The 26,917-nt window shown below is 42.1% G+C and overlaps 1 protein-coding gene across 1 annotated transcript in view; it reads right to left on the reverse strand.

The window, feature by feature from the left end:
- Positions 1-17,351: 17,351 nt before the first annotated feature.
- Positions 17,352-26,917, reverse strand: part of nalf1a (NALCN channel auxiliary factor 1a) — a 35,713-nt gene continuing 26,147 nt past the window's right edge. The window contains exons 2-3 of the mRNA XM_030780910.1: positions 18,437-18,608; positions 17,352-17,638 (exon numbers count right to left, since the gene is read on the reverse strand). Of these exons, the coding sequence (XP_030636770.1) occupies positions 17,352-17,638; positions 18,437-18,608 (459 nt within the window). The remainder of the gene's footprint in view (positions 17,639-18,436; positions 18,609-26,917) is intronic.

Here is a 26,917-nt window from a genome sequence, read left to right on the forward strand (position 1 = left end):
GGGGTGGTGGTGGGGGGGGGGCTTTAGCTAAAAAGGATTAATGCAGAAGACACAAAAAAGGGTAATCATGATTTACAACTGCTCCCTTTGTTATAGTCACGGGAAATGGACCATGGTGCAACCTTCCTGTCCAATCAGTTTGTGTGCAGAGTGTTTAAGTGGGAATTTGGTCTGTGTCCAAACGCCAGTCGCACTGCTCTTGTTTAAAACAATCCGGAGATCTCCCAGCAGATGAGCAAATAGACACCAGGCCGTCAAGTGTGACAACAGCTGTGTCAACTATTGAAATAGACCAATGGTCACAGTCACTATAGTTATAGTCTGCGTTGGCTGAACGCAGTGAAAAACAAGCAAATTGGCCATTAGGTTTTTACAGAGTAATACTGATATTTTCCGCCTCAAACCGCATGACGCGATCGCATTATGGACCTGTGTGGCTCAGTCCTATGGTTCTGTTTGTTATTCTATCCAATGAAACGACAGCTCCGGTGAGACAAAGCTCCACCCTGTTGATTCCATCTCCACAGAAAATGAACCTCTGTGTTGCGACGATGCGACGGATTAGCTATCGGCCAACAGATCGTAATAAGACGGCCATGGTGGTATTTCATTGTGGTCTCAGAAGTGAAGGCGTAAAACGAGAATGATCTCTGCCAGTCAGATAAGAAATGTGTGTTGAAGGAGGGACACAAGAAATTTACCAAACAAGCAATGGTATGTAGTCAAGCAAGTGCTGGTTAACAAGTCACCTCTGGAATGAAAATGGTCCGGTCAGTTCAAGCACCGTAACGAGGTTTTAATAGGTTTGGTTGGGAGACGTTGGATTGTGGAGTGTGTGTTTTAACAACAAATAATGCCTGAAATGTGGGAAAAAAAACCCCCACACAGATAGGGTCATTTCCTGACTCTTATCCCAAGCCTAAAGTGGTAAATCAATACGAGAAAATGGGCCAATACTTGTTGCTGCAGTGCAGTGGCCTTGTTGTTGTTATAGGCAGTGTGTTGGTATGGAGTCAATAAGGATTCCCGTCTTCCCTCTAATGTACACATGACATGAACTCAACTGACTTGCAGAGAGAGAGAGAGAGAGAGAGAGAGAGAGAGAGAGAGAGAGAGCACCGTATGTACGTACAAGACTAGCTCTCTGTCTCCTCCTTTGTTGATCCCCATCTCAATCTATCATTAGCCTTGCCGGAGGGTTTCCGTTTTAGCTGCCCCCGAGTCTCCAGACCTGTAAATAATACTGGCTGAGAAATGGGTCTCCATAAAAGCTTGAGACAACCCTGGCCTGCGTCATCAAAGACTCTGGCTCCGCTCTGAGCATCCGGGTGGGGAGGGAGAGAATGTGGGCGGGTTGCAGCATCCATAGCTACCTCGCAGTTCTAGAACACCGATGTTGGCGAGGACCTCCGGTGCGTCTCTGAAGGAAAAGGTGTCTGCATTACAGCGTCATTGCAAGCGTCACCTGCGGTTTCTCTGCCCGTCTTCTCCCAAGTTCCTCCTTCACGCACGATTCAGTTAAGTGAGTTATAAGAATAGAAGCTATATGCAGAGTAAGTCCGTACGAGTCAGCATCATTGAAGAGGAGTGAGATCACAGTGGGAGAGAGGACTATGATCAGAAAGGCAGCTCGGAGCAATTTTTTTTTTTTTTTTTTGGTACTTTTGATAGATTCTTTAGCTTCAGCCAATTAATAATTCACTTCAGTATCAAATGTCAAAACTAGATCTCCTCGGGGTTGGGGGGGTGGTGGGGGTAAAGGCCACTGTGGCGTGCATATCAAATGCATTCATAGCTTCATCATTGTTTTTCAATAACGACACTGTTCTCTTCACTGTTCGTGTCTTTGTCTTCTTCGGGGGCATTTCTTTAATGAGACTGTAGAATTCCAGTCGTTTGCTTCACGACAGCGATGATTTTACACGCGTGCTCTGGAGTCAGCTTTTTGCGCGATGATAAGCGTAGCGCCCTGGTCAATGTTGGGGTGTGATCTGCGAGCCTCAAGTGGTTACCAGTAATGAACAGATGAATGATTCATACTTGCCATATTCCTCATAGCATCGCCCCCATAATCACCGTATCAACGGTAAAGTGTTTGACATGGGCAGAGTGGCTGATCCGTACACATACTGAGTGACCGTTACCAAGCCGACGCGCGTCTCGGGACACCTGAAGGAAAGGGTAACCGTCACTGACCCGGTATAAAGTAAGCAGAAACAGCCAGTGAGAGACCAAGATGGAGAGAGGGAGAAAACGGGGCTATTTGACCGAAACTGTTTCAGAGTAAAGAGGGGGGGGCAGGGTATAGGCCAACAGCCTCGAGCCCAAAACATCAAACATTCAAAAGATGTAAACAGGGGTGCGGAGACCTCGCTTGTGTTTTTGTGAAATCTACCCAGCTGCCTACAAGTGTGGGCTCGCCAACCCTCAGGGGGGAAGACGGACGGCTCTGCCATCAGCTAACAAAAGAGTGACGGTTTCATGTTTAATTCAGTAGGCTACACAAACCAGAATGAAAAGTGACAACGGAGTCTCTCTTATGCTTAGCATATTACGTTATTCATTTATTTCACTGAGTCAGACCAACACAAAAATTAAAGCAAATCCTTTACATTGTTTGCAAGTGAGGCTGTTTAGACCGCTAACGATTAGCCTCCCGTTGGCTATTAAGAGGGCAGAGATGGTCTTCAAAAACAAACGTATTACAGCAAGAGGACTGCTCGAGGTAAGGACAAGGATGGAAATATTTCCCCCCTGAATTAATCAGGCGACACATTATTTTACAACCCAGTAATATTCAGAACATTCAGAATAGTCTTCTCTTCAGCTTCACTAAATTTGGAGTTTCAATTATTCTGCCTGTTTGACTAGTCTTAGCAATTAAAAGCTAAGTTTCCGTCCCAGATCCACATCTTGGTTTCAGGCAAGAGCTGAGAAATAGCAATTATAGGAATGTAGGAATGTAAGGGTGTAGGAAGAAGATGAGTGTTTATTAAAGAAATCACAGTTTTTCATCCTGAAATTATGGAGATCGACAGAGCATTCTAACCCCACCCCACCTCACACCTCCCACCTCCTCTGTGTGTGTTTATTTTGGCCGTAACATGTAGGATAAAGACATTGTTGTCACTCATTTTCTATTCACTTGTGAAATTACTGTTGAAACACTGAATGTTTACCTGTATGAGCTAAAATGTGTAACATCCACTAATGTGTGACAACATTTGCATATTTAGGTGTATTCTTCCTCATTGTGAAATGTCTGTGTGGGAGTTCCTTTTTTCCTTTATGCATATGAGATATGCACTCTACTATTTGTTGTGAAGGTGTATCAGGTGAGTTATCCCCCAAACAGTAGACGGCAGTGTGGAGCAGTGGTCTATCCGGAGAGAATATTAACGTTCCTGAGCTGCGGTTTGCTCTCATGACTGAAGCTTAACATGATTTATATCTGCCTATCCCATTACTTCTTGTTTGTCTACAGGTTACTGGTGTATAAAGGTCGACACAACTTGTTGTGCAATGGTTAGGTAATTGGCATAGGTCAGCTGAGGTCAACTGAATTTGAAGTAGGCTTCTGCCCCATCGAGTGAAATCGTAATGGCGGCGGCGCATCGGTTTTGCTAATTGTCAATGTCAGTCAAGGTCAAATGTCCTCTTTTTATCTTCTTTTGGGCTTCTGTCAGCTCTAATCTGAAACGGCTCACACGACGGTCGGTGTGTAAATATCGTCAAGGCGGCATGCTTGCGTGTGAGTTCGTGTGTGCGAATGGGTGTGGGCGTGCGTGCGTGCGCCTGTACGTGCGGTTGGGTTGTTTTCTTTGAGCGTTCGTTACCAAATTATACTAAGTTAATTTCAGTTCAGGATGTTGTTACACATTTTGTCATTTCACATCATTACAGGTGCTGTGGTGTTGTCTTCTTAGAAGTGCCAGTCGGTATGAGATAACAACAGTCACTTAAAGAATTGACTGGTAAATGAACAGAATGGTCATCGCTGAGCTGACGTAATTCAGTATCAAAGCGTATCGTCGTCGTCCAGCCAGATACGGCGCTACTGTAACTAGCATTTTGATGTAAACCTATTGGATGAGGACAGGATGGAAGCGCCTGTGTGGTGAGTAAATGTAATTTTTTTTTTTTTTTTTTTGCTGGCGATGTATTTTGATATTTTTTATAATTGGCAAAAGTTGGATAGAGTTACACTGAATGTGGCAAATGCACTTATTGAAAATGTTCAGTCAATAATTGAATCAGAACATAATTTATGAATGGCTGTGCCATCATTTCTGTCCTGTGTACAGGATTGTCTTTTTACTGTTATAGGAGTACTGCCACCTGGTACCCATAATTAATGCATAAATCCATCTTGGAAACCATAAATATTTATTTCTTGAAGTTGCGTCTCCTCCCACAGTTTCTGCCAATGGGATCAGCCTGAAGGGAGACAATACCTGAGCTATGCACGACTTTATCAGAACAGTATGTAAAACCTTAAACAAACAAACAAGCAAACAAACACAAAAAGAAATGGTTTACGAGACACAAAGCATTGTTGTTTTGTGCTGACAACCTCATCAAGCTACACTGCATTACCTTTGACACTGAATGACTAACAAAACAATGTAAGTGTTAAGAGCTGACATTTAAGTAAATTAGCTATGGCAAGGAACTGGCCGACCCAATCACAACCACGCAGCAATAATAATTTTTACATGGATCCAAAATCTTGAACTACCAGACTACACTCCTTCCATATTCTCTTTTAACAAGGATTCATATCATCTTGTTTCGGAACGGAGCTGAAAACCAATGTGCCAACCCGTGCTCCATGTTTAATTAAAGCAAGATTTTCACCGTCAAGAACGGGCCAAATCGATCAGTATACAATATACGGTCTCAGAATTTCAATTGAGTTGGACCTTTTAAGAAGTCACTTTGGGACTAGCCTGAAAATCCAGCAAATGCGGTCTTTGAACAGGAGTTTCTGAAATAACCTGGAGGATGCACAGGAGATGGTGAACAAGGTCATTATAAAGCTCATTGTGTGACTCTAGAGATTTGTCAGAACTGCATTATGGACAAGTCACTTTATCCTTGACTTTGAAACCCTGTTGAGTTTGCACAGAAGGTTTGGAAGCCCAACTGTTTTCAGCTGTGTGGGCAGCAAACCATTCTGCTTCGGTCGTTAACTGTTTTTGAGCATTTTTTTTTTTTTTTTGCAGAGCAAGCTAGAATGTCATTTCTGTTTTATGTTATGAAATTTTCTTTGCACGAAACGAAACCTCTTACCACAAAAGTGTTACGCTCCTGCCTCGGTGAGGAACAGCTTGACCTAAAGCAGGGTCACAGTCACAAGGTGATGGAGTCACCACAACAGAGAAGGCTGGTTTTCATCCTATCTTTATCTGATTTCATGTCATTTTCATTATCACAAGGGTCAGAGCTGCCAGGCTGGAAGTTAAAAATTAAAAATTTGACTGAACACAAAGTAAAAAAAAAAAAACACAAGAGAGAACGCATATATTAAATTATGTCAGGACGCTAAAAAGCCCATCTCTCACATAGGCGTATGAAGATGAAGCAGCAGTCACCAGACTGGAAATAAGTCGCTCAGAGTTGACATTTTGTCAGTCGAGATACCACAAAAGTTCTTCTCAGCCGGTGGCTTTTGGCTTCTGTTCCTCCTCAGCATCTGATTAGTATCAGTTTCCTGCAATTGATTTAAACCCCTTTGTCAAGATCAGGCTCCCATCTACCCTATCATTATCTCGTCCAGCCAATAGCGTCACATGCCTTCCCTGATAGGTCAGAACAGGACACCGGCGATTACAGTGCAAAACAGAAACACTCCATTTATCTAAGTGATGAATTCACCAGCGTAGAGGAGTTCAAAAGACTTCTACCTTATGAAAAAACCGTTCACCCAAGTAATGGATTGCTCCAACAAAGGGGCTCTGTCACGGCTAGACTTGAGTCTTACATGGCTGATGCCATTTGAGTGAGCATGACTCATGCATGCTGGGACGTCCTTTTGCATGATTGCTAGTGACAGATATGCTTTGGGTCGACTGCGGTTCTGTGGTGGGCAGAGAGCTGCCCTGAAGTATCAGTAGAAAGGTCAGATAGAGTGGGAGAGAGAAAGAGAGAGAGAGAGAGAGAGTGCAGTCTCTGGTGTCACGGAGATAAAAGAGACAGAGAGGAGAAAGAGAGAGAGAAAGAGAGAGAGAAATTAGAGTCTTAATAGGGTATTGAACAGAAATAAATGATAATTGATAAATGATACCAATTCATCAATTTATGTGATAGTTATCTTCTCATAACAAACTTTGTAGATGAATTAGAATTCATCACTGTGATGAGGGTGAAGAGAAATTCGTAACTCTTTTGTTTCCTCCTCAAGAGAGATCTGTAAGCATTCAGTCTGAATATATACCCCCTTCCTTCTAAGAGTCAAGTCTGGGACTGAATTTTGGTCATTAGACTCTAATTACATCGAACTTGTGTTTAATTACCTAATCGCTGTTGAGTGGGTGTCAAATAATTGTGTTGAATTAGATATTGAATGACAGGTGAATAGGATTTCAGGTCATATGATAAGATTTTTCTCAATGCCAAGTATACGTCACGTTTCTCTGAAGGTCCAGCAGTAAAAAAGCACAACAAATTTCCTACCAAGTACTAGTAAGTTCATTAGCTGCTTTTTTCTTAATTAACTTCATGGTCAGTCCTGAGTTGAACACACCATGAAAACATAGCACAGTACCAACCAACACTTAAAACAAATATTTACTGCAAGGTTGAAACTCCAGAGAAAGGGTTTGAAACTTTTACTTCAGCAAGGTTGTAGTTCTGGATATGCAAAAACATTCGACTTTCTGAGCCAAAATAACGAAACCAAATTTAGACGATTTTGATGCATTTCGTTTCCACATGCATAAACAACTGTTTTTCAACTGTCTGTGTCATTCGTGTTATTTCTAAATGTTTATATTGTTGATATTTCATTGAGTAGAACTGGCATGACTACGATGTTTAAGAAAAAGACTTTAACGGATCTGCTTTTATACCACTGGACCACACCCTGATGAAGACTGGTTGAAGTGCCTTTGTGTGGTGAGCCACCTTGTCCTTTGAACTCATGCTTTACCATAAAAATGCTGTTGTAGCTTTACCATAAAAATGACAGTATTTTTTTAACTTTAAGAAGAAGTAAAATCACCTTGCTATTTCTCTGGGATGAGAAATTATTTGATTTCGCGGTCCCTTTTTTTGACCATGTTATTGAGCAGGATTCAAAGAGTACCTTACTTTTAAATTTATTAAACTTCCTGACCCATAATAATACATCCCTTTGCCTGTGTGTGTGTTTATAGTAGAGACAAATTCAATTGGGTAGCAAATTTACCTATTATGCCAAAGAAATGGCTATGTCCACTTTGTCAAGTAAATGAATTCTGCTCTGGGTCTGTGTCATTTAACCAAGCCATTCATCTCAGAGAGAGAATGAAAACAAATGAGAGACAGAATCTTGATGGTTTGCATTGATTTGTACTCACGCTAGATGGAGTGTGTGTAGCGCAGACCCACCGACTAAAAACTGTGTGTTTTTGATTGTGTCCATGTGTCTGTGTGTGTGTGTGTGTGTGTGTGTGTGTGTTACTAAACCTTCAGTACCAGGACTTCTCTACATCAAATGATTGAGCACTTCTTGCTTCTCTGGCAAAACACTTGATAAAAATTCATTCAATATTGATTACATGTCATTGTACACACGTCCATTTTTGTCACGGACAATATGGATTGTCTGTTCAGTTTCATATGCCTGCCTCAAAACATAATTTAAACTTTACGGAATTTTAATCTTAAATGACTTTGTTGTGCTCATTTGTTGACACTGATAACCAATCCCAAAACAACTGCCGTGACACCTAGTGCTTACAAGAATGGCTTCAAACACACACACACACATGCTAAATTAACATAATAAACAATGAAAATAATGAAAGAGCATGAAACAAACAACTAAGAGAAGGTGTTTGGTTGAATATTGATTTCTACTCGTGTTAGATGGAATAGAACAAGAAAAGACCGAGTGTGGTAAAGAAAATAAAGGACAAAATGCAACATGGCAAAATCCGATAATTAGTAGTCTTAGCTGGCGCATTGTTACTGAAGTAGTCAAAATGTACATCGATTGAATGACCATCAGCATCTTCAGGACGGTGAGTCTTGTATCTCATGTGACGTGAATTCATTTGTTTATGGGTTAAGACACGAAATTCACAAGTGAACGTTCTAAATCATGCACGAACATAAAATACAGGGGGAAACGAGCAAACTAATAAATAAACTTAAAATGAATAAAGTCACACTTTAGCGTCAGATCCGCGATAATTAGTCTAGTACTGCAGACCCTGATATTTGGTTTGTGAGGACTAATATTAGGTGGCAAAAAACACAGTTTTAAGAGTATGACGATAATAATAATAGTAATGTAGTCATTAGTTGTGAAAAGAAATATACCTTCAAGGAATAATCAGAACAAACCAACGAAAGAGCAAATTAGCAGGGTTATTTTCCCCCTTGTCAGCCGAGTAGCTACTGTAGCCTAATGGATCATGTTAGCCTTCCAGCACCAGCTCTGTGTAATTGAAAGCGCCATTTGCTGAATGTCGTATACAATGTATGTCTGTCGAATCTGAGATATGGGCGCATGTGTTCGGCATAAAACTAAGGAATTTAAGACTGACGCCGAGAGATAGAGAGAGAGAGAGAGTCTGGCAAACTAACAAACAAAGCAAGTAAAGCAACAGAAAGTAAAGGCAAGTAGCAAAAAAGTGCAACCCCACCCACGTCACTCCTTTCCTTCAAAGATGTTCCGAAGCTATAGTTAGCGCGGTAACTGTGAGACTGAGTGCAGTTACCATGGTGTCATGGTTACGATGTGACGATGTCACCGATATTTACACAAGGCTATTTTGAAAAGCTTTCCTAGGAGGGAAAATATGTTTTTGGCTTTGACTGGCTTCTCATTCGCAGACGTCCACGAAACCTATAAAATGGCCAAAGTTGTCTGTACCCCACCCTGGTTTATCACTCGACATGGTTTGAATGAGATGATGTTACCATTTCTTGTCACTGGCATGGCTAACATTCAGAGGCAACACATTTTTCAGTGTTACAAATATTCAGGGCGTGCAGCTGGTAAAAAACAGTTAGAAATTCTGTAGTAGTTGACAACCACTATGTGCCTAATTGATGTGTGTGTGTGTGTGTGTGTGTGTGTGTGTGTTTGAGAGAGAGAGAGGGAGAGAGAGAGAGAAGAGGGTCCATATCCAAGACTTATTGGAAATACAGAGGAACAATTTCCCCTCAACAGAGAATTTCAAGGATTTCATTTTTTGAGACTCTGAATATTTTCTTTAAAACACCGTGTAGTTGAAATCTTGAGGGTGAGAATGAGAGGAGATATATGACTTCATAAGCTTGTACACCCTTTTAAATAGTCTTAGCCCATGGCGCTGTCTGAATAATTCAACAGACGTTCACACAGGCTTTACTTGCGTATTCACCTCTTGTATTCGTAGTCTCGTGAATTTCACCCAACTTCTAGTCTTTTTTTTTTTGCCGAACTATGGTCCATATGAAACAGTGAAGGATTGTGCTCTGCCCAAATTTCTGATCTAAATTTAAACAGTTGTGCGCTGACTTCATTGTTCCTCATTCACTGCCTGACAGTTTAATGAATCGTTTGGGTTTAAATCTCTCTGCTGACTTCACAGTGGAACCAAAGGGTGATCAACAAGAACATGAATTGCACCATTAAAACTAAAGCAAAATGAAGTCTTCACTTCATATTGTTGTAAGGATGCTAAAGAAAAAAAAGTACTTAGAAATTAAATAAAGAACTGATCATACGCTAAGGTAGCAGCTGTTTAAGTGAGATACTTTTGTTCAAAGCAGAACTGTGATTTTCCTTCAGATGAATCTCTCTTTTCTGAATGTTTACAAGGCATTTTACATTTTGCATTATATTCATCTCTCTCTCTCTCTCTCTGTCTCTCTCGCTCTCTCTCTCTCTGCTGTTGCTTTTAAATAAATTATGCATGAACAAGCTGCTGGAAGTTTGAGTTCACAACACATTTTTGAGCATGTAGATAACTCCTGGTGTGTGTCTCAGACTCATTAGAAACAGTAGTTCCTCCCTTATGTTAATCTAAGACAGACACAGACCAATTGAAGGGCTCTGTTTTCAGCTTCATCGCAGACAAAATTAAGTTCCGACCCTTTGTGTGGAAACCATTGGAATTGGACTAGGCCCATGTGGGCGCCCAGAGTCAATGGCATGTGGATGATAGTTTCAAACATGTTTCGAGGGTAATTCTTTGAAAATACAGTGTAAACAAAAACAAAAAAGAAGCTCAGATGGCATAACACAAGGTCTTATGGGAAACTGAGTTTGTGAAATACTTGTATACCTAAGATTCAGTCAGCATGTATTTTTAATGGATATGGTAGCTGAATGGAAGTCTTAGGGGTTCTGCTTCTGATGGTGAGGTATGCTGAGAGTTTGTCGTGAGAAATAAGCGCACGTGTCACTCCGGCATGAACAGGAAAACATACAGGCAGGAGAGAATCCAGGGATGACATGGGACGTGTACTGGGATCAGCTGTTGTGTAGAGCCCTTGCTGTATAAGAGATTTATATACACACACGCACACACACACACGAACGCTTGTGTTCAAAAATCAAAATATTAAGGTGATGCAGTGCCCCCTTCTGGTGATATGTTGAAGTCCATGTCCATCAGACCATTTCTTTAATTTGTCAATTTATTTGTAAATCTGTGTGATCGCACACACACACACACACACACACACACTGTGAACAGTGAGCAGTAAATTTGTCCTCTGCATTTAACCCATCCAACATACCAGTAGTGAACACACACACCTGACGCAGGAGCAGTGGGTAGCATTCCTTGCACCCAGGGGGAATTGGGGCTAAGTGCCTTGCCCAAGGGCACACAGCCGTGGATGCCGGTCCTGGGAATCGAACCGGCATCCCTCCGGTCACGAGCTCAGTTCACCAAGGAACACAATATACATTAAGTGAGTTTCATACACACCATCGGGGCATGAAATGTGTATCAAACGTACTCCATATATAACTCAAGCCATAAAATGCGAATGAATGTTTTTTTTAAAGCAAGACAGTGTCTACGCAGGCAAAAAGATAAGAATATAGTGTATATATATAAATGTTCACACACAAACTGTAAACTCGCTCCACTGAATCTTTGAAGATAACTGTATTCATGAAACTTCAGATGCACCCCCCCCCCCCCCCCCCCCCCCCGTTTCCAGTGAATGGCTCCTTTAGGATTTTGCATAGAAAAAGTTCCAAAAAAGAAATGAAAAGATGGTGATGTCAAAACGATAAATGAAAATGCCAATTAGCATTTAGTTTGAGGCTGTTTCTCAGTGTTCACTGGAGGAGTTGTAGCGACAGAGACAGTTTCTCCTAGAACATGTTGACCTGACCAGTCAGAACTCGGACTGATCTGAGCAGACCTTACCTTATTTTACCCTTAGCTAGTCTAACTTGTATGGATAGGCTGTGTGTTTGTGTGTGTGTGTGTGTGTGTGTGTGTGTGTGTGTGTGTGTGTGTGTGTGTGTGTGCTGTGTACTGCGCGCGCGTGCCAGTCTCCTTCTTACATCCTGCACTCTTGATGAATATTCTTCAGTACAGCGATTTACTCTCTCAGAGTCACACGCAGGGCAACACTGAGTCTGAGTACTAACGACACATTCACCCTCGCCAGTCCTCAGAACGGAACACAACGCTGTTTACGGGGATGCAGAACCTTTGTACAGTCATCGCAGTCGTACACACTCACACTCTCGCCACTCACTGTAAGACCGCGTCATTCTGGTAAAGTCGGCGGGGTTTTATACGGGACGACAGACAAAGCAGAAGGTAGGTGGACGTTGCCAAGGAGAAGCAGGGACAGGGTCACCGATGAGTCAGGGTCCATTCCGCAGACACACTGGGCTCCTCGCCAGTCTGGCTGGGCTTGTTAGGCTGTGCCTTCAGTTGGTCCCTAACGTGCTCTGGCGATCCCTCTAGAATGCCCTCACGGCGCATATAAACGGTCTGATGTCATCCGTAGAGACTCTTTCGAAGTTTGCTCTCCAGAGACAGTGTAACTTTGTTAGCATTACTATTAGCTCAGAAAGCGCTCGTTTTGTTTGTTTGTTTTTGCATGATTCCTCTTCATTTATAGCTATAAATCACATGTTTTATGCGAAATCTTTAGTCTTTGTATGCTGTGTACTGTGTAAGCTATTGACCAAAAAACAAAACAAAACAAAAAAAAGCTGCTGAACACTTGATCTTTGCTGACATCTGCTGGTGATAATCTTAACTACAACTACAACTCTCTCTCTCTCTCTCTCTCTCTCTCTCTCAGTCCTCATTTATTCCATATATTTACTTTCTATCATTCAAAGCCCAACTAATTTTAACTTGTGCTGGAACATTTGAAATAATTTGGGTCATCTGAGGTCACTGACTAACAAGCACCATTTGGTTGTTGACTGTGTGTTTGCAGGAAAGCAGAGAAAGAGGTATTTTGTATGGTGCCACTCATTCCTCACTAATAAAAGCTAAACAACATTGCCTCCTATGCCCTGTTTCTGTCACAGTCAGTTTGTAGATAGGAATGTCCAAGAGTCAAAGGTGAGACTGCATGGTAAAGTGGTTTTCGGGAGCACCCACATTTGTAAATGGGCTTCTTGGTTACATTCTGAGTTTTTACACATCTAAGGAAGGATCCTTGCAATAAATTCTCTACTGACAGTGTCAAACTGTAAAGCTACTGGACAATGGAAAATTGTCTGGAACAACTTTGTGTTTGGTGGACTATTTTGCCCTGTTGAAATGTTCTTTATTTACAGCTTGTGTCAAACTGCACATTCCCTCACAGTGGGTGATATTTGTGATGCTAGGTATGGTCAAAAATCCCCACTCAAACCTCCATTGACACCCTCCTTTCTGAATTTTGTTGGGGCAACTTCTCAGTTGATAGTCAAATGATAAAAATGCTAAAATGTGGAAAAGAAGGAAACAACAACAAAAATCACAAGGAAAAACACAGACCATGTTAATATTTGACATTTCTCTTTTTATTTTCCTCAGAACAGAAACTTTAATAAATGTAGCTGTATTTATCTTATGTTCAAAAAAGGCCATGACCTGTGAGACCGATTTATAAATATTTAATCAAAGTCTTTGTGTAAAAAAATCAAGATAATTGCCGCACTAAAGCCTCTATTGTATGACAATATGACACTGTAATAATAATAATAATAATAATAATAATAATAATAATAATAATAATAATATGTCTGTCCATTTGTCCGTTTGAGAGGAGTAGAACATTCATTATAGGCAGCTCACACTTCTTCTGACACGTGGTTAACAAAACGCGACCATACATCTCAAATGTGGTTAAAAGAAAAAGTGGGAAAACAAAACAGAATAAAGGAGAAGCACGTGGAAAATTTTCGAAGAGGACAGACATCATCAGGACGTCTTGTAACATCAAATCTACAAACAGAAAAGACAGAGAAATTACAGCTGCATAGATCAACAGGATTTAGAGGATCAACACTGGAAACAGGAGATGGCGTTTTACAACTGATGGCAGGTTTTTGTGGTAAAAACCGCGACGGACCTCTAAGGAGAGGCTTATGGCAGATGCAGAAACGATACGAGGAGACCTACGAGCTGGTCAGATTTACGATAGAAGGGATGTTAGGGAGTGTCAATCCTAACTGCATTGTTCATGCATTACTCTTTACATCATGTGACGTACGGGAAAGTAAAAAAAAAACAAAAAACTATTTGCGATGACAAATAAAAAAAGAAAGTCAAAGGATTATACAACCTGGATAAAAACACAGCCATGCACAGGATCCATATCAGCATAGTGTTCATTTGGAACTTTGAGGAGAATGTTCTAGAAAGGCAACCTCCAAAGTCGTCATACGTTAACATGCCGTTCATAAAGTACTTAAAGTACATGCCGTGACTAAAGTACTTATTTGAACTATTTGTCTGTTTTCCCTCGCAATATTTCAGACACCGAAACTTCACCTCACAGAAATTTAGTGAATGAATATATGTTTGAGATTAAATGAATCTGAGTCGATATAGTAATTATAGGGTTTTAGAAATGCAGAAAATGATCGATTTATTCCTCCGTGACATTTCGTTTGAGCTCCTATTTCGCCAAGACTGAATCTCGTACTCGAAGTGGCTAGTATCCTTTGCCACCAGGCTTACTGAAGTGTAGTTAAACTAAGAAAGACGAAGAAAGAAAAAATGTTAGAACGAGCTTTTGAAAAGATAAGAATCTTTGTTCAGTATGAAAAACGGCGGAATACGAACACGATTTAACGATTACGTGGAGACGTGTAGCAAATGGAATGTCATCTTAGGTTACTAGAGAAATTCACCACAAAAAAGAACCATTATTCACTGACCCCTTAAAAATCAGCTGCTTCATCTGTTAGCTTCACGATTTGTCTTTCTGCATCAGTGTCACGGTAGTTCGCAGCATGTGTTTTTGGAGAGGCAACACTGTGGGGGTAAGGGGGTGGGGGTGAAGCATAAGGTGGTTTATCTGACAAATCCTAATGTTAAATTTCTTTGCAAAAATAAATAAATAACTAAAATAAGGAGGTGGCATTCACCTCAGATTGGGAGTGACCTAAAATGTCCTCCTTAGTAAGATGAGTATTAAAAAAGAAAAAAAAAAGAAAAGAAAAAAAAAAAAGGCAATGTTATCCTAGCTGCTTCCAAATGAGCTCTTCTGACAAGGAGGTCAAAGACAGTGCTTTTCAAAAAAAAAAAAAAAAAAAGTATTACAAAAAAAAAAGGAACCTGCTTCTTTTTTCTCCAAAGTTTCAACCAAAGTCATGAAGAGATAATGGAGAGCAAAGTCATATTGTTTGGGGTCAGAACTTGTACACCGAATGCCGAGAACAGTCAAAGGAAGATAGGGAGGAATCATAGAAGAAGCCCTTAAAAAAATGTTTCCCCTCATCCTGACCTAAGCCGAGCCCTTTACTTAATAGATAGATACATTTTGATAGGGAAATGACGGAATAATTACTGCACAGAAGCCTAGGATTAATACATATTTTCCTCCTATTTTTATCTGCTTAATACAAAGCCGCTCCCTACAGCAATCGGTTCCCCTTACAGTTTTTGGAACAGGAATGTTCTAGAACAGGTTTTTAGAACTGGAGTGTTCTAGAACAGGCTTTAGAACAGGGGTGTTCTTTTGATTCAGGCAGCAATCTGACACCGCAAAGAAGTAGTAAAACATGCCATATTACTTTGAACAAACCTTGATGTTTCATGGTTATATAACTTCTCAGTAACAGTTATGCATGGTATATAACAATTCAACAGCCATTCCACATAAGTTCAGATGAACAAAAAAGACCTGAATTTTGAAAAGAAATATGCTCTGATGTAGGATAAGGTAGCATTTGGACCAGGTAAATGGACCGAATCGTTCCAGGTCTCTGGCATTCTCTTTCCGTCACTGCTGACTATGAAATACTGACCCCCCCCCTTTCACTAGCTACTCAACTTGTGAGGAAAGTTTAGGAACGTAAGGAAAGTTTAATGTACACAAGTTGATTTTAAGAGGAAACCTTAGCTACAGAAACACTGCTCCAGGAACAGGGAAATTTCAGATACAATCTGGACAGCTCCTAACAGAGTCAAATCTGGTGATGTGGTAACGTTACACACATACACACACACACACTTACGGAAATATCACTTTGAGAACTGTGTACAGAATTCACTTGTACCAAAGCCTGGTTTGAGATCGGTCAATGAACTGACACTCTTCAATGGAGAATTCTAGACAAAAAAAACAAACAAATTTATATGTATATATATATACTTGGATGATGATCCAGTCTCAACCCAAAATAAACTTATTATACATAAAAAAAATATAACCAAAACCATTTCTATTTATGTCAGTGAGTTCAAAGCATTACTTTGGGGCTGCAAAAGAAATTAAAGCAGAACTAAAGACCTTGGATGTGCCAAATTGACCAACACAAAAAGTCAAAATAAATATAAATATAAAATAACGCTTTAGCTACATTATCCTGCCATGTAAAACACTACTCGCTAATTTAAGCCAAGTGACAACAACAAAGGCTGCATCTCAATCCCTTAATCGTTTAAAAATATCGACTAAAGCTTTTAATCTGACACATGATAGCAAGGTCTGAGCGATCATTCCTAAGGTAAGTCAAAACCATACCCAATTTTGATTTAGGGTTGGAGATTCCCCTTTACGATTTAGCAGAGCTGTCGTTTCCAGAGAGACAAGAGATAATTGGATTTATCGTTGAGGCTGTGTAAAAACACTTAGCTCTTTCTACATTACATCTAGGAGGTTTTACTGCCAGAGAGAGAGAGAGAGAGAGAGAGAGAGAGAGAGAGAGAGAAGTCTGCATGAATCTGTCAAACCAGAACACTAAGAGTGAGGGTCACTGTGCATGCGATTAGCAGCCTGTCATGACTTTGCAGTTAGCGACATGTTGATGAGTTTATATGCTGATAGATAGCTCAGGAAATACAGAACATAATTTAGTACAAAAACAACTGGAAAGAGTAGGGTTGACATGGACACATACCCCCCCCCCCCCCCCCCCCCCCCACCTCCTCACATTGTAATTTTCCGTTTTGTTCTGAAACAAGTGAAATGTGAGTCATAGCCACCTGATAAGAACATGACAGCTGCAAAACAGAACTTTAAAAGTCTTGTAATCCTCTAGTGCCAAATAACAAACAAACAAACAAACAAAAAAAGGAAATGAAACTGATTTAAAAAAAAAACAACAACTGTGTGTGGTCCAGAAAACAGTGTCAGAGCTGACGTGTTTTTTTTGGAGGGGGGGTTCTGTGAGGGGGGAGGGGGTGAGAGAGTTGGGTCGGGGGTGTTGGTGTGGGTTGCCAGTCCCTCCTTGCCGCTCACTTTTGTCACCAGTCCCTCGTTTTTGTTTTGTTTTTGTTTCTTGTTTTTTTTTTTTTCTCGTGGGGGCCCGGCAGATGTTTCACGGATGTCGAAGCAGTTTCGGAGGTTCATCCGGGTTCGGGCCGTGACCGCTCGTGAACCGCGCGGCGCGGGGGGCGACGGCCGCCGAGAAGAACAACTCTGGCGAAAAAAGGTGTTAGAGCATGCTGATGTTGCCATAGCGATAGCGAAGCCGTTTTCTCCCCCTTCCCCCTCCCCCCCCTCCTCCGTCATTCCTCCCTGGGCGTGTTGTCCTCCAGGGGGAGTATAGCGGCCAGGCCCGTGGAGTTCTGAGCAGCGGTGATGGTGGCCACCGTGTGCAGGAGAACCAGCACCAGCAGGCAGAGCTTCAGACGGCCGCTCCCCAGCCTGGGCGCCCCCCCGGACGCCGTGGCGGACGTGTGGTGGCATGAAGGGTGAGTCCTTTTGAAAGCTCGGGAGTGGTTGTTGGATTTTAGCTCCCATCGTACGTCGCAGCACTCTGACTCCTGATCAGTCTGCAGTTCCTCTGAAAGCCCTGTGTGCCCCCCCGCACACCCACATAAAAAAAAAATCATTAATACACACAGATTATAACAATATTTGCCCCAATGTCCATATATATATATATGACGCTCTCACAGAATGGACTGAACTGATTCAGTAGAGTAAAGCTAGTCTTTGTGTTGATGCTAATGCAATGCTAGGACTGTAGAGGGAGGGGGGGGGGGTGGGGAGGGGCAAAAAGTAACAGTACTCCATTAAAGGGTCAACTAGTAGGAAATTAACGAACATGAAAGAGATTTGGAATTATTCCCTTAAAGCTCTTGTAACGTTAATTGGGTTCATTCAAATAAGAGACTCATTTGCTTTCAACGTTCTCCTTAAGTCCTTCTTTTATCCAATACTCAAGGGAGAAAATGTAGTTTTGCACAAAACTAGCATATGAAGACTAACAGAAACAGCAAATGGAGTGATCATGACCCAGTGAAAAAGAATATAACAACTCCCTTAATCTCTCTTGAGGGGAAAATCAGAATCGTCTCCGTAGCAGCTCACGCTACCTCAAACCGCCACCAGGTGTCAGTAACGTACTGCCTGAGAGGATGCGATACTCTTAAGAAGTAAGAATTTAAATCTACGTTTTAAATCTAAGCAGAAGAGCAGAATGAAGCGGCAAGAAACACAATTTTCCCTCTCTCCCAGACCTCTCAACAAGCCATTTTTTCAACCCGAGCCTTGACTTTGGTGAGGGGTACAGTATTCCCTCAACAGAACCCGACAGCGGTAACATTTCCCCCTGTGCGGTATGTCTCAGGACGCTGGGAGCACTCACCTGTACATATAAAACTAGGAGTTCCCCCGTGTATAAGGTCATCATTGTCAGGCAATATGAAGGGACACCTCTGCTGCACTTTCAGGCAGTATTTCAGGCAGGACCCCTTGTTGCTGCATTTGCTCTGTGTGGACTGGAAGTACTGAGCACAGAGCCAAGATTTGTATGCCATCTGTGGAGTGGAGAGAGAGAGAGAGAGAGAGAGGGAATAACAATAAAACAATGAGGAGACGACCGTGTCATTGATAGTTTTTTGGTTTGTATGTCTTTGTTTTTTTCAGTGGTACCTTGAGTGGAGCTGAGTGTAGAAGAACGATTTACTTCAGAAATGAAGGAGGAAGCATGTGCTACCCAGCTGCCCCCCCCCCTTCCCCACCCCCCCTCATCCCTCACCCCGAATGAGCTGTCTGCTGTGTGACAGAGAAACTTACGCCGTCGCAGTATGACGATCGTATGGTACTGTGGGGACGTGACCTTGTTCAGGTTGCCTGATATTTTTTTTTGCGGGAAGGGAGAAGACGGGACAGAGGCAGCGACGTGCTCTGGAGACGATGGAGGAGTCTCCTTTTTGTTTCATCACTACCGTAAAGCGCTTTGTCCTACACTAATGCGTGCAGGTTATGCTAAGGCCAACCTGCTAAGAAATGACGGTGTGTAGGGTTCTATGCTGGTGCTGCAGAGCATTAAAACACGCAGCTGACCATTCTAAATTGGAAGAAAAGTGGTAAAAAGTACAACTAGAAAAAACCTCTATACTTAAATGAAAAAAAAAAGAACTAGGTTAAAAACAACACATTATAATGACTTGCATCTGGATTATGTCTAGTCAGTGGGAAGGTATTGAGAGAGTGGAGGTGGAACACTTTGGCAGCTTTGCTGTTCTGTTGCATATATACAATCTGTATGTTATTTATTGGTGCATTGTCTTTGTTACAATACTCAAATACAAATCCTGGTCAACATGCATCAAATTAAACATAATCTAAGGGCAAATGGTTCAGGGTTCTTTTTTTGGTACTATACATTGAAGTGAAAGACTAACACAAGCATCACTGTGAAGAAAGCCGTGTTAAAGATTGTGTTTCCACGACAGTCGAAAAAAAGTTTGGGAAGACCCCAGAAAACCGTGACACATTTTTTCACGAAGCCGTAATTAAAATGCTGTCACCTTCTCAGTTACCGTGCGGTTCGGAAGCACAGCCTTGCAAAAACAAACCAAAAAAATACCAGAAAAACAAAAACAGCTGGGAACAAAAGTAATTCTTAAAAATACCCAGGAGAATACGCTATAACCTTCCTTTGTCTCCATTTTATCATAGTCACATTCATAAAGTTCTGAACAAGTCTGCAGACCCTTCACACTCAGCCAGGTCTGTCTTTGATCTCCTTCCCTCTGGGAACAGGTTCAGAGGCATTTAAAAACTAGAACAGCTCAGTTCCGCAATAGCGCATATCCTGAGGCAGTGTCTACAGAACGACCTCTGCATAGATGATACTGATTTCACTTCCTGTGGGATTAGATTAATGTTGTATGTTCCATAAATGTTTACATCTATGTCTTTACGTGATGCTTGCGCAACTTTTGTTTTGCGTTGTTATCCTTACAGCGCTCCGGACAGCATTAAAGTAATGATTGATTGATCATTCTTGGAGATCTGTCAGCTGCCACAGGTGTTGCGTTCGTTTGTAGTTCTGACTGTGGCCAGCAGGGGGAGCGCTGAGACGTGGTGAAACGATCAGGTGTCAATGCAGACGAGGCTTTTTCCCCCCTCAGAGCAGCGATCCCATTCACGCCACAGACATCGCCACTGCCCTTGTCACCTCTTTAAGAGGAACAAAGGCCTGTTTAAGGTCAAAGCAAGGTCAGAGCCGAACCGCTCGCTTAGCGTCGCGTAACCGCTTTACGCTCCAACATCGACACGGCACATTCATTTGCGGAAAAAACGTATGTTTGATCACACCTTCCTTTATTTCAGATGAGTTCCACTGCGGACTGAACGGGAGTGGGCAGCGGCGAGGGCAGTTATGGGGTGACTGTGAGAATAGCTTGATCGTCTATTTGCCCTACATAGAACATGATGAACAGCCTCTTGTAGAATATGGTGCATCCACAAATTGGGGTGGGGTGATGATGATGGTGGTGTTAAGAGGGGGAGCGGGTGAAAAAAGAGAACGGGGGAGAGACGGCAAAAAAAAAAAAAAAAAAAAAGCAGGTCATCATTAGCACCGTCTGGCTGTCAGAGAATCCGAAGCAGAAAAAAAAAAAAAGTCTGATTTGCAGAGAGGCACAGAGGGAAGAGATTTCTCTCTCTCTAACTCTCTCTCTCTAATTCTCTCTCTCTCTCTCTCTTTCTCTCTGTTTGTTCCTCTAAGCAAGTCTGCACATGCTCCGGAGGAAATAGCTCTCCCCTCTAAGGAAAGCGATCTGTTGTCCACAAATCTCCTCCCACTGGACCGTTAGTGACATGAGACAATCAGTTTTGATTGGCAGCGTCTTTTACCAATTGTTCTCTCTCACATGCAGAATATGAAGCTCTTAGTTTTGTGGATGTTACATAAAGCTGATGTGAGGAATGAGAATTTTCACAACACTACCGTTTGGTGCAAAGCTGTTTGTAGCTGAATATATTGCTTATTCACAAGTGTGGAAATGTGTTTAATGATTTCGGCCGAGGATTTTTTTTTTTTGAAGACTGCATTACAATGGCATTGCATAACAAAGTCTCGAGAGGGATGGAAAGTTCTGGAGCTATGAATAAATCTGACTCTCCTCTGCATCTTTGTTCATCCCACACAGTAGTCAGAGGTCAAAAGGTGAGAGCTGGCAAAGCCTCATGGGAAACGGAGTGCAAACGAGCTTCGGAGATGCCGGAGAGCATCGTGGGTATCTACCCAGAGGCCTAGCGGGATTGCTTGTGCCTACATGGCTGTGAGCCAAGGTCAAAAGTCATGTGGCCATTTTTGGGGCGGAGCGCAGGGCCGTGCGCGGAACCATTAGCATTGGTAACGGTAGACGAAGCAAAGAGAGAATGCCAAGTAAACAGGAAACGAGTCATTTGGGGGGGGGGTTGGGCTGTCAGCAAGAAAACACGGTTCAGCAAAGCTGACGCAAAGCTTAACTTGCATGGCAAACAATGCAAATTAAAAAGCCCCACGGACAAGCAGGCAATTACAAAGCGTGGATATTAGAGTTTTATACGCTAATGAATTATATTCCAGTCACAACACAGTTTTTCCACACGTGTGTGTGTGTGTGTGTGTAAATACACTAATGCACCTGCTGAATGCTGCCTCCATGAAGCACGTGAATGTGCAGATGTGACCGAAACCGTGAGAAACAAATGGGTGATGTACTGATGTTAAAACGACAATAAAAAAAAAAAAGCGCCACATGGGGACGTGTTCTTGGATTAATGGCAAAACGGAGAAAAACTACATAAACACGCGCGCGCACACACGCACCACACACACACACACACACACACACACATGCATCACATATACACACACACACACACAAAAGCCAACACACCAGTCAATAACGCATACCCAAAGTGTGCACATTATTCTACGGTTACATAACCTGGCAGGGACACGGGAGATACCTGGCTGACCTCTGCTGTGAAGGGATGAGGAGACAAACAAGGCTCGGGAGCTTAGTTAGAGACAGAAGAACAAAAACAGCACAAGAACCATGTGACCGGAGACAAGATTCAAGAACAAACCAGAATGATGCAAAGTGAATTTGGTCCTCACATTCACAACACTGTAAGTATCTGTCAATACAGTTGGAAATGACAACTATTCAGTTGTGACAATACAGCCATGATACATATCAACAGTATTTTCTACACAGGCTTTCCAAAGCAAACATTTCGGCTGTATTTGGACAGTCAAAAAGCTACGCCTCATTGGATAATATGCCCCTAGGTGAAAGAAAACGCTGAATACAGTGCAAACACAGAGAGTGATGATTGTCGGATGATCGTTTCTTAAACGTATAACGGCTTAGAGCAAATGGACAAGTATGTCCAACAGGACAAGAATGATGTAATTTGCATCGAGTTGTATTTGAATATATTCAAGGACGACATCATTTCTGCTTAGAGGGCACTATATGTACAGAACACAACAGAAGTTACTCATAGCTGCCCATTAACAGAAAGCTTGTTGTACTTAAGCGTACAGCAGTCAGCACTGATCACTGTAAAGCTGCTCTGAGACAATTTTGATTGTAAAAAAAAGCGCTATCCAAATAAACCTGAAATAAACCTGAACTTAAGTCCGGGGAAAAGGGTCCATTTGGATTGGCTGTTTTGGAACGCAACCAGAGTTTTACAATAAAAATACATAGCTCTGTCAAGTGTTAGCCTTAAAGCCTTCCTCTGAAGCGAGAAACAGAGATTCTTACCTTCAAACTAGAGGCCGTATAGACATTTCAGAATTAGCGGATGATGCTCGCGGTCGCGCTCACTTAAGAACTCCAATTGGAGAAAAAAAGGAAGAAAAAAAAAAAAGAAGGAATTGGAACGAGGGATCAGACATGAGGGTTACAGATTGGTAGCCATAGGGTTTTTGGGTTGAATCCTGAGCCTGGGTGCTTGAGTGGGAAATATAGATTAGTGACCGGAGGGCCTCAACTCTATTTCCCCAGTGTGTGGTATTGAGCAAAAGCACTTTACTGAGGTGCTGTGACATGCCAGGGCCCGAGACATGCATCATTTTCTTTTTGGACAGCACTGCCTGAAGACTACGGCATGAAAGAGAGAGAGAGAGAGAGAGAGAGAGAGGGAGAGAGAGAGAGAGAAGAGAGGCCTATTGGGAAGGTAACGAATTAGAAAGCTTTGTTCATTTGGATAAAAAAAACGACTGCAAGCTGTCCTTGATTCAAATCTGAGCGAACATTAAAAAGCTATCGGTATGAATAGTAGCGTCTTAAGAGCAAAGTGTATTACAGCTGTTCCATGTTTAGACCAAAAAGAAAAAGAAAAAAAGAAAAGAGAGAGAAAAAAAAAAGTTCCTGAGATTGTAATAATATGCAGTGGTATTCAGTTTTGGTTTTGACAGCACTCCCCCACACACACCCCTAAGCAATTACCATTTTCTGAAGTATAATGCTTGTTCTTGTTGAGGATGATGGGGAGAACAAAAAAAAAAAGAAACTTTGAATGAAAAAATGACTATAATTAGCACTGCAAAATGCAACCCATCTCATCTGTTTTACCCTGCTTTTTTTTTTTTTTTACTTTTCAAAGAAGTTTTAGTTCTATACTTGTAAAAGGGGATCAGGCTCGTGTGAGTTAAATTATGTTCTCTCTTGCGTTATGCATTATTTAGTCCAGTTTGAGATCAGATCGGATGTAACTGATGTCAGAGCTCCATGCTTATGGCACTGTACCGTACCTGCGTTTCCAAAGCCATTTTTACCAACAGAGCACATCACATTGTCTGTTTCTGTATCACTGTTTGCAATATTTCAATATTTGGCTTCTTCAAATAGAAATATTCTAAAGACAGAGGTGAGTGTGTGTGCGTACAGGTGTGTGTGTGTGTGCGTGCATGTGCGCGCGTGTGTGTGTGTGTGCGTGCGTGTGCGTGCATGTGCGCACACACACACGCACATATGCGCATGCGCGGTCGCACACATTCAATGAAACTTCATTAACCATAAGTTTCACATTAATGATTCAAATCTAATTAGAGGGCTTCCGAGGATCATTACAATGCATCAATGGTAACTAATTACATGAAGAAAGACTTGCCACATTATTATTGAACATGATTTGATTAAGAAACCTGGAGTTTGTGCACCACTGACTGTAATTGCAAGTGGATGGGCATGCGCACTAAGGGGCCGTCTCCATTTTATGTATTCACTCGCAAAAACCAACCGACTCAGCCAAAAAAAAAAGAGAGAAAACTTCTTGTAAAACATGATCACTGTGTTTTGTGCTGACCACAAGATGACATTAGAACAACTCATTCATCTAAACTGTTTGCTGCATTGTAAGCTGGTTGCTTCTCTTTGCTTTTATCTACAGGTTTACAAAGGAATCTTTTTTGCTTCAATCAGCAAAGAGATCAGAGAAGAACAACAAAAATATGCTACCATAAGCCTTTGTTTTTCCCAAGACTTTCTGCAGAAATCTTTGTATTTCAAAATAAAACTCAATTTATTACCATTTACACAATATTTGCAAAACAAATGACCGTATAATTCGATCAACGAGTAATTTTGCAGGGTAATTTATTATGGACTTTCAAAATTTGGGGGATCCTTCCCAGGCTAACTTACTCCTTCTCCAGTGAGGTAAACATAGGGGTCTGCAGAGTGTCAACACATCACGCATATAATAAAACAAAGAGAGAGGAGTGAAAATTGTCTAATTTCTGCGTTGTTTTATCACTGGAGTCCCGCAAGGCTCAACACTGGGTCCTGTCGTTCTCTAAACAAATACAGAATAACTCTTTCCAAAGCAGACATGTTTTAAGACGATACATGTCTACAGCTACAAAAAAAAAACACATCATAAAATGAGAAACTACATATGCATGAGAAAGTATTCTCTACTGACAGCATAAGCCCCAGAACATGAACCGAACTAATTCAAAAGCAAGGACGGTTCCTCCTTATTTCTTTGCTCTCACGTCTCAATAAATGTATATAACCACTGCTGCTTTCAGACTTTCATAACTAATTTTCAACTTTGTACTCAAACAACCAAGAAGTGGAATCTGGAATATATTAAAAGACTAGAACTTGCTTGCCTTGAGTAGTAGCCAATGGTCTGCACTAACACTAATGTTCAGGTTAGCCAGAGGCACATTTCCCTGTCTCTCGTGTTCACACTGAAAGCCACCTCTGACACACACACACATCCACACTGAAAGCTCTGGTGGACACACACACACACACACACACACACACACATCCACACTGAAAGCTCTGGTGGACACACACACACACATCCACACTGAAACCTCTGACACACACACATCCACACTGAAAGCTCTGGTGGACACATACACATCCACACTGAAACCTCTGACACACACACACATCCACACCGAAAGCTCTGACACACACACACATCCACACTGAAAGCTCTGACACACACACACACATCCACACTGAAATCTTTGACACACACACACATCCACACTGAAACCTCTGACACACACACACACATCCACACCGAAAGCTCTGACACACACACACATCCACACTGAAAGCTCTGACACACACACACACACACATCCACACTGAAATCTTTGACACACACACACACATCCACACTGAAACCTCCGACACACACACACACATCCACACTGAAACCTCTGACACACACACACATCCACACTGAAACCTCTGACACACACACATCCACACTGAAAGCTCTGACACACACACACACACACATCCACACTGAAACCTCGGACACACACACATCCACACTGAAAGCTCTGGTGGACACACACACATCCACACTGAAACCTCTGACACACACACACATCCACACTGTAACCTCTGACACACACACATCCACACTGAAAGCTCTGACACACACACACACACACACTGAAACCTCTGACACACACACATCCACACTGAAAGCTCTGACACACACACACACTCACATCCACACTGAAACCTCGGACACACACACATCCACACTGAAAGCTCTGGTGGACACACACACATCCACACTGAAACCTCTGACACACACACATCCACACTGAAACCTCTGACACACACACACATCCACACTGAAACCTCTGACACACACACATCCACACTGAAAGCTCTGACACACACACACACACACATCCACACTGAAACCTCGGACACACACACATCCACACTGAAAGCTCTGGTGGACACACACACATCCACACTGAAACCTCTGACACACACACACATCCACACTGTAACCTCTGACACACACACATCCACACTGAAAGCTCTGACACACACACACACACACACACATCCACACTGAAAGCTCTGACACACACACACACATCCACACTGAAAGCTCGGACACACACACATCCACACTGAAAGCTCTGGTGGACACACACATCCACACTGAAAGCTCTGGTGGACACATCTTCACCACAGTTGCTCCTCAGTTCTTGTTTTGCCAGATGTGAAGTTAAAGCTGGAGGCGGAGACATCTGCACGGTTGAGTCACTTGTCAGTTTCAGGAGGCATCAAAACTGCTCGGAAAACAAACAAAACTACAGCTGTTTTCGGCTACGCGGCGCTCCGAGGCACGCCGCGCTCAAAATAGCGGACGAAAACGTACCGCGGTGCTTCGGTCCTCGCGCGACTGTGAATTAATGTGCTTGCGTACTGTTGGGGTCGGAGCTGTCAAAACGTCACGTCCGAGGTCTCCCCCGAAGATACAATAAACATAAATGACCTTCAGCATACGTCTGATGGGTGTTTATGACTCAGGCAAAGACGTAGAACTGAGA

This window comes from Chanos chanos, chromosome 7 (genome assembly GCF_902362185.1).
Source record: "Chanos chanos chromosome 7, fChaCha1.1, whole genome shotgun sequence".
In the NCBI taxonomy this organism is placed as follows: Eukaryota; Metazoa; Chordata; class Actinopteri; order Gonorynchiformes; family Chanidae; genus Chanos; species Chanos chanos.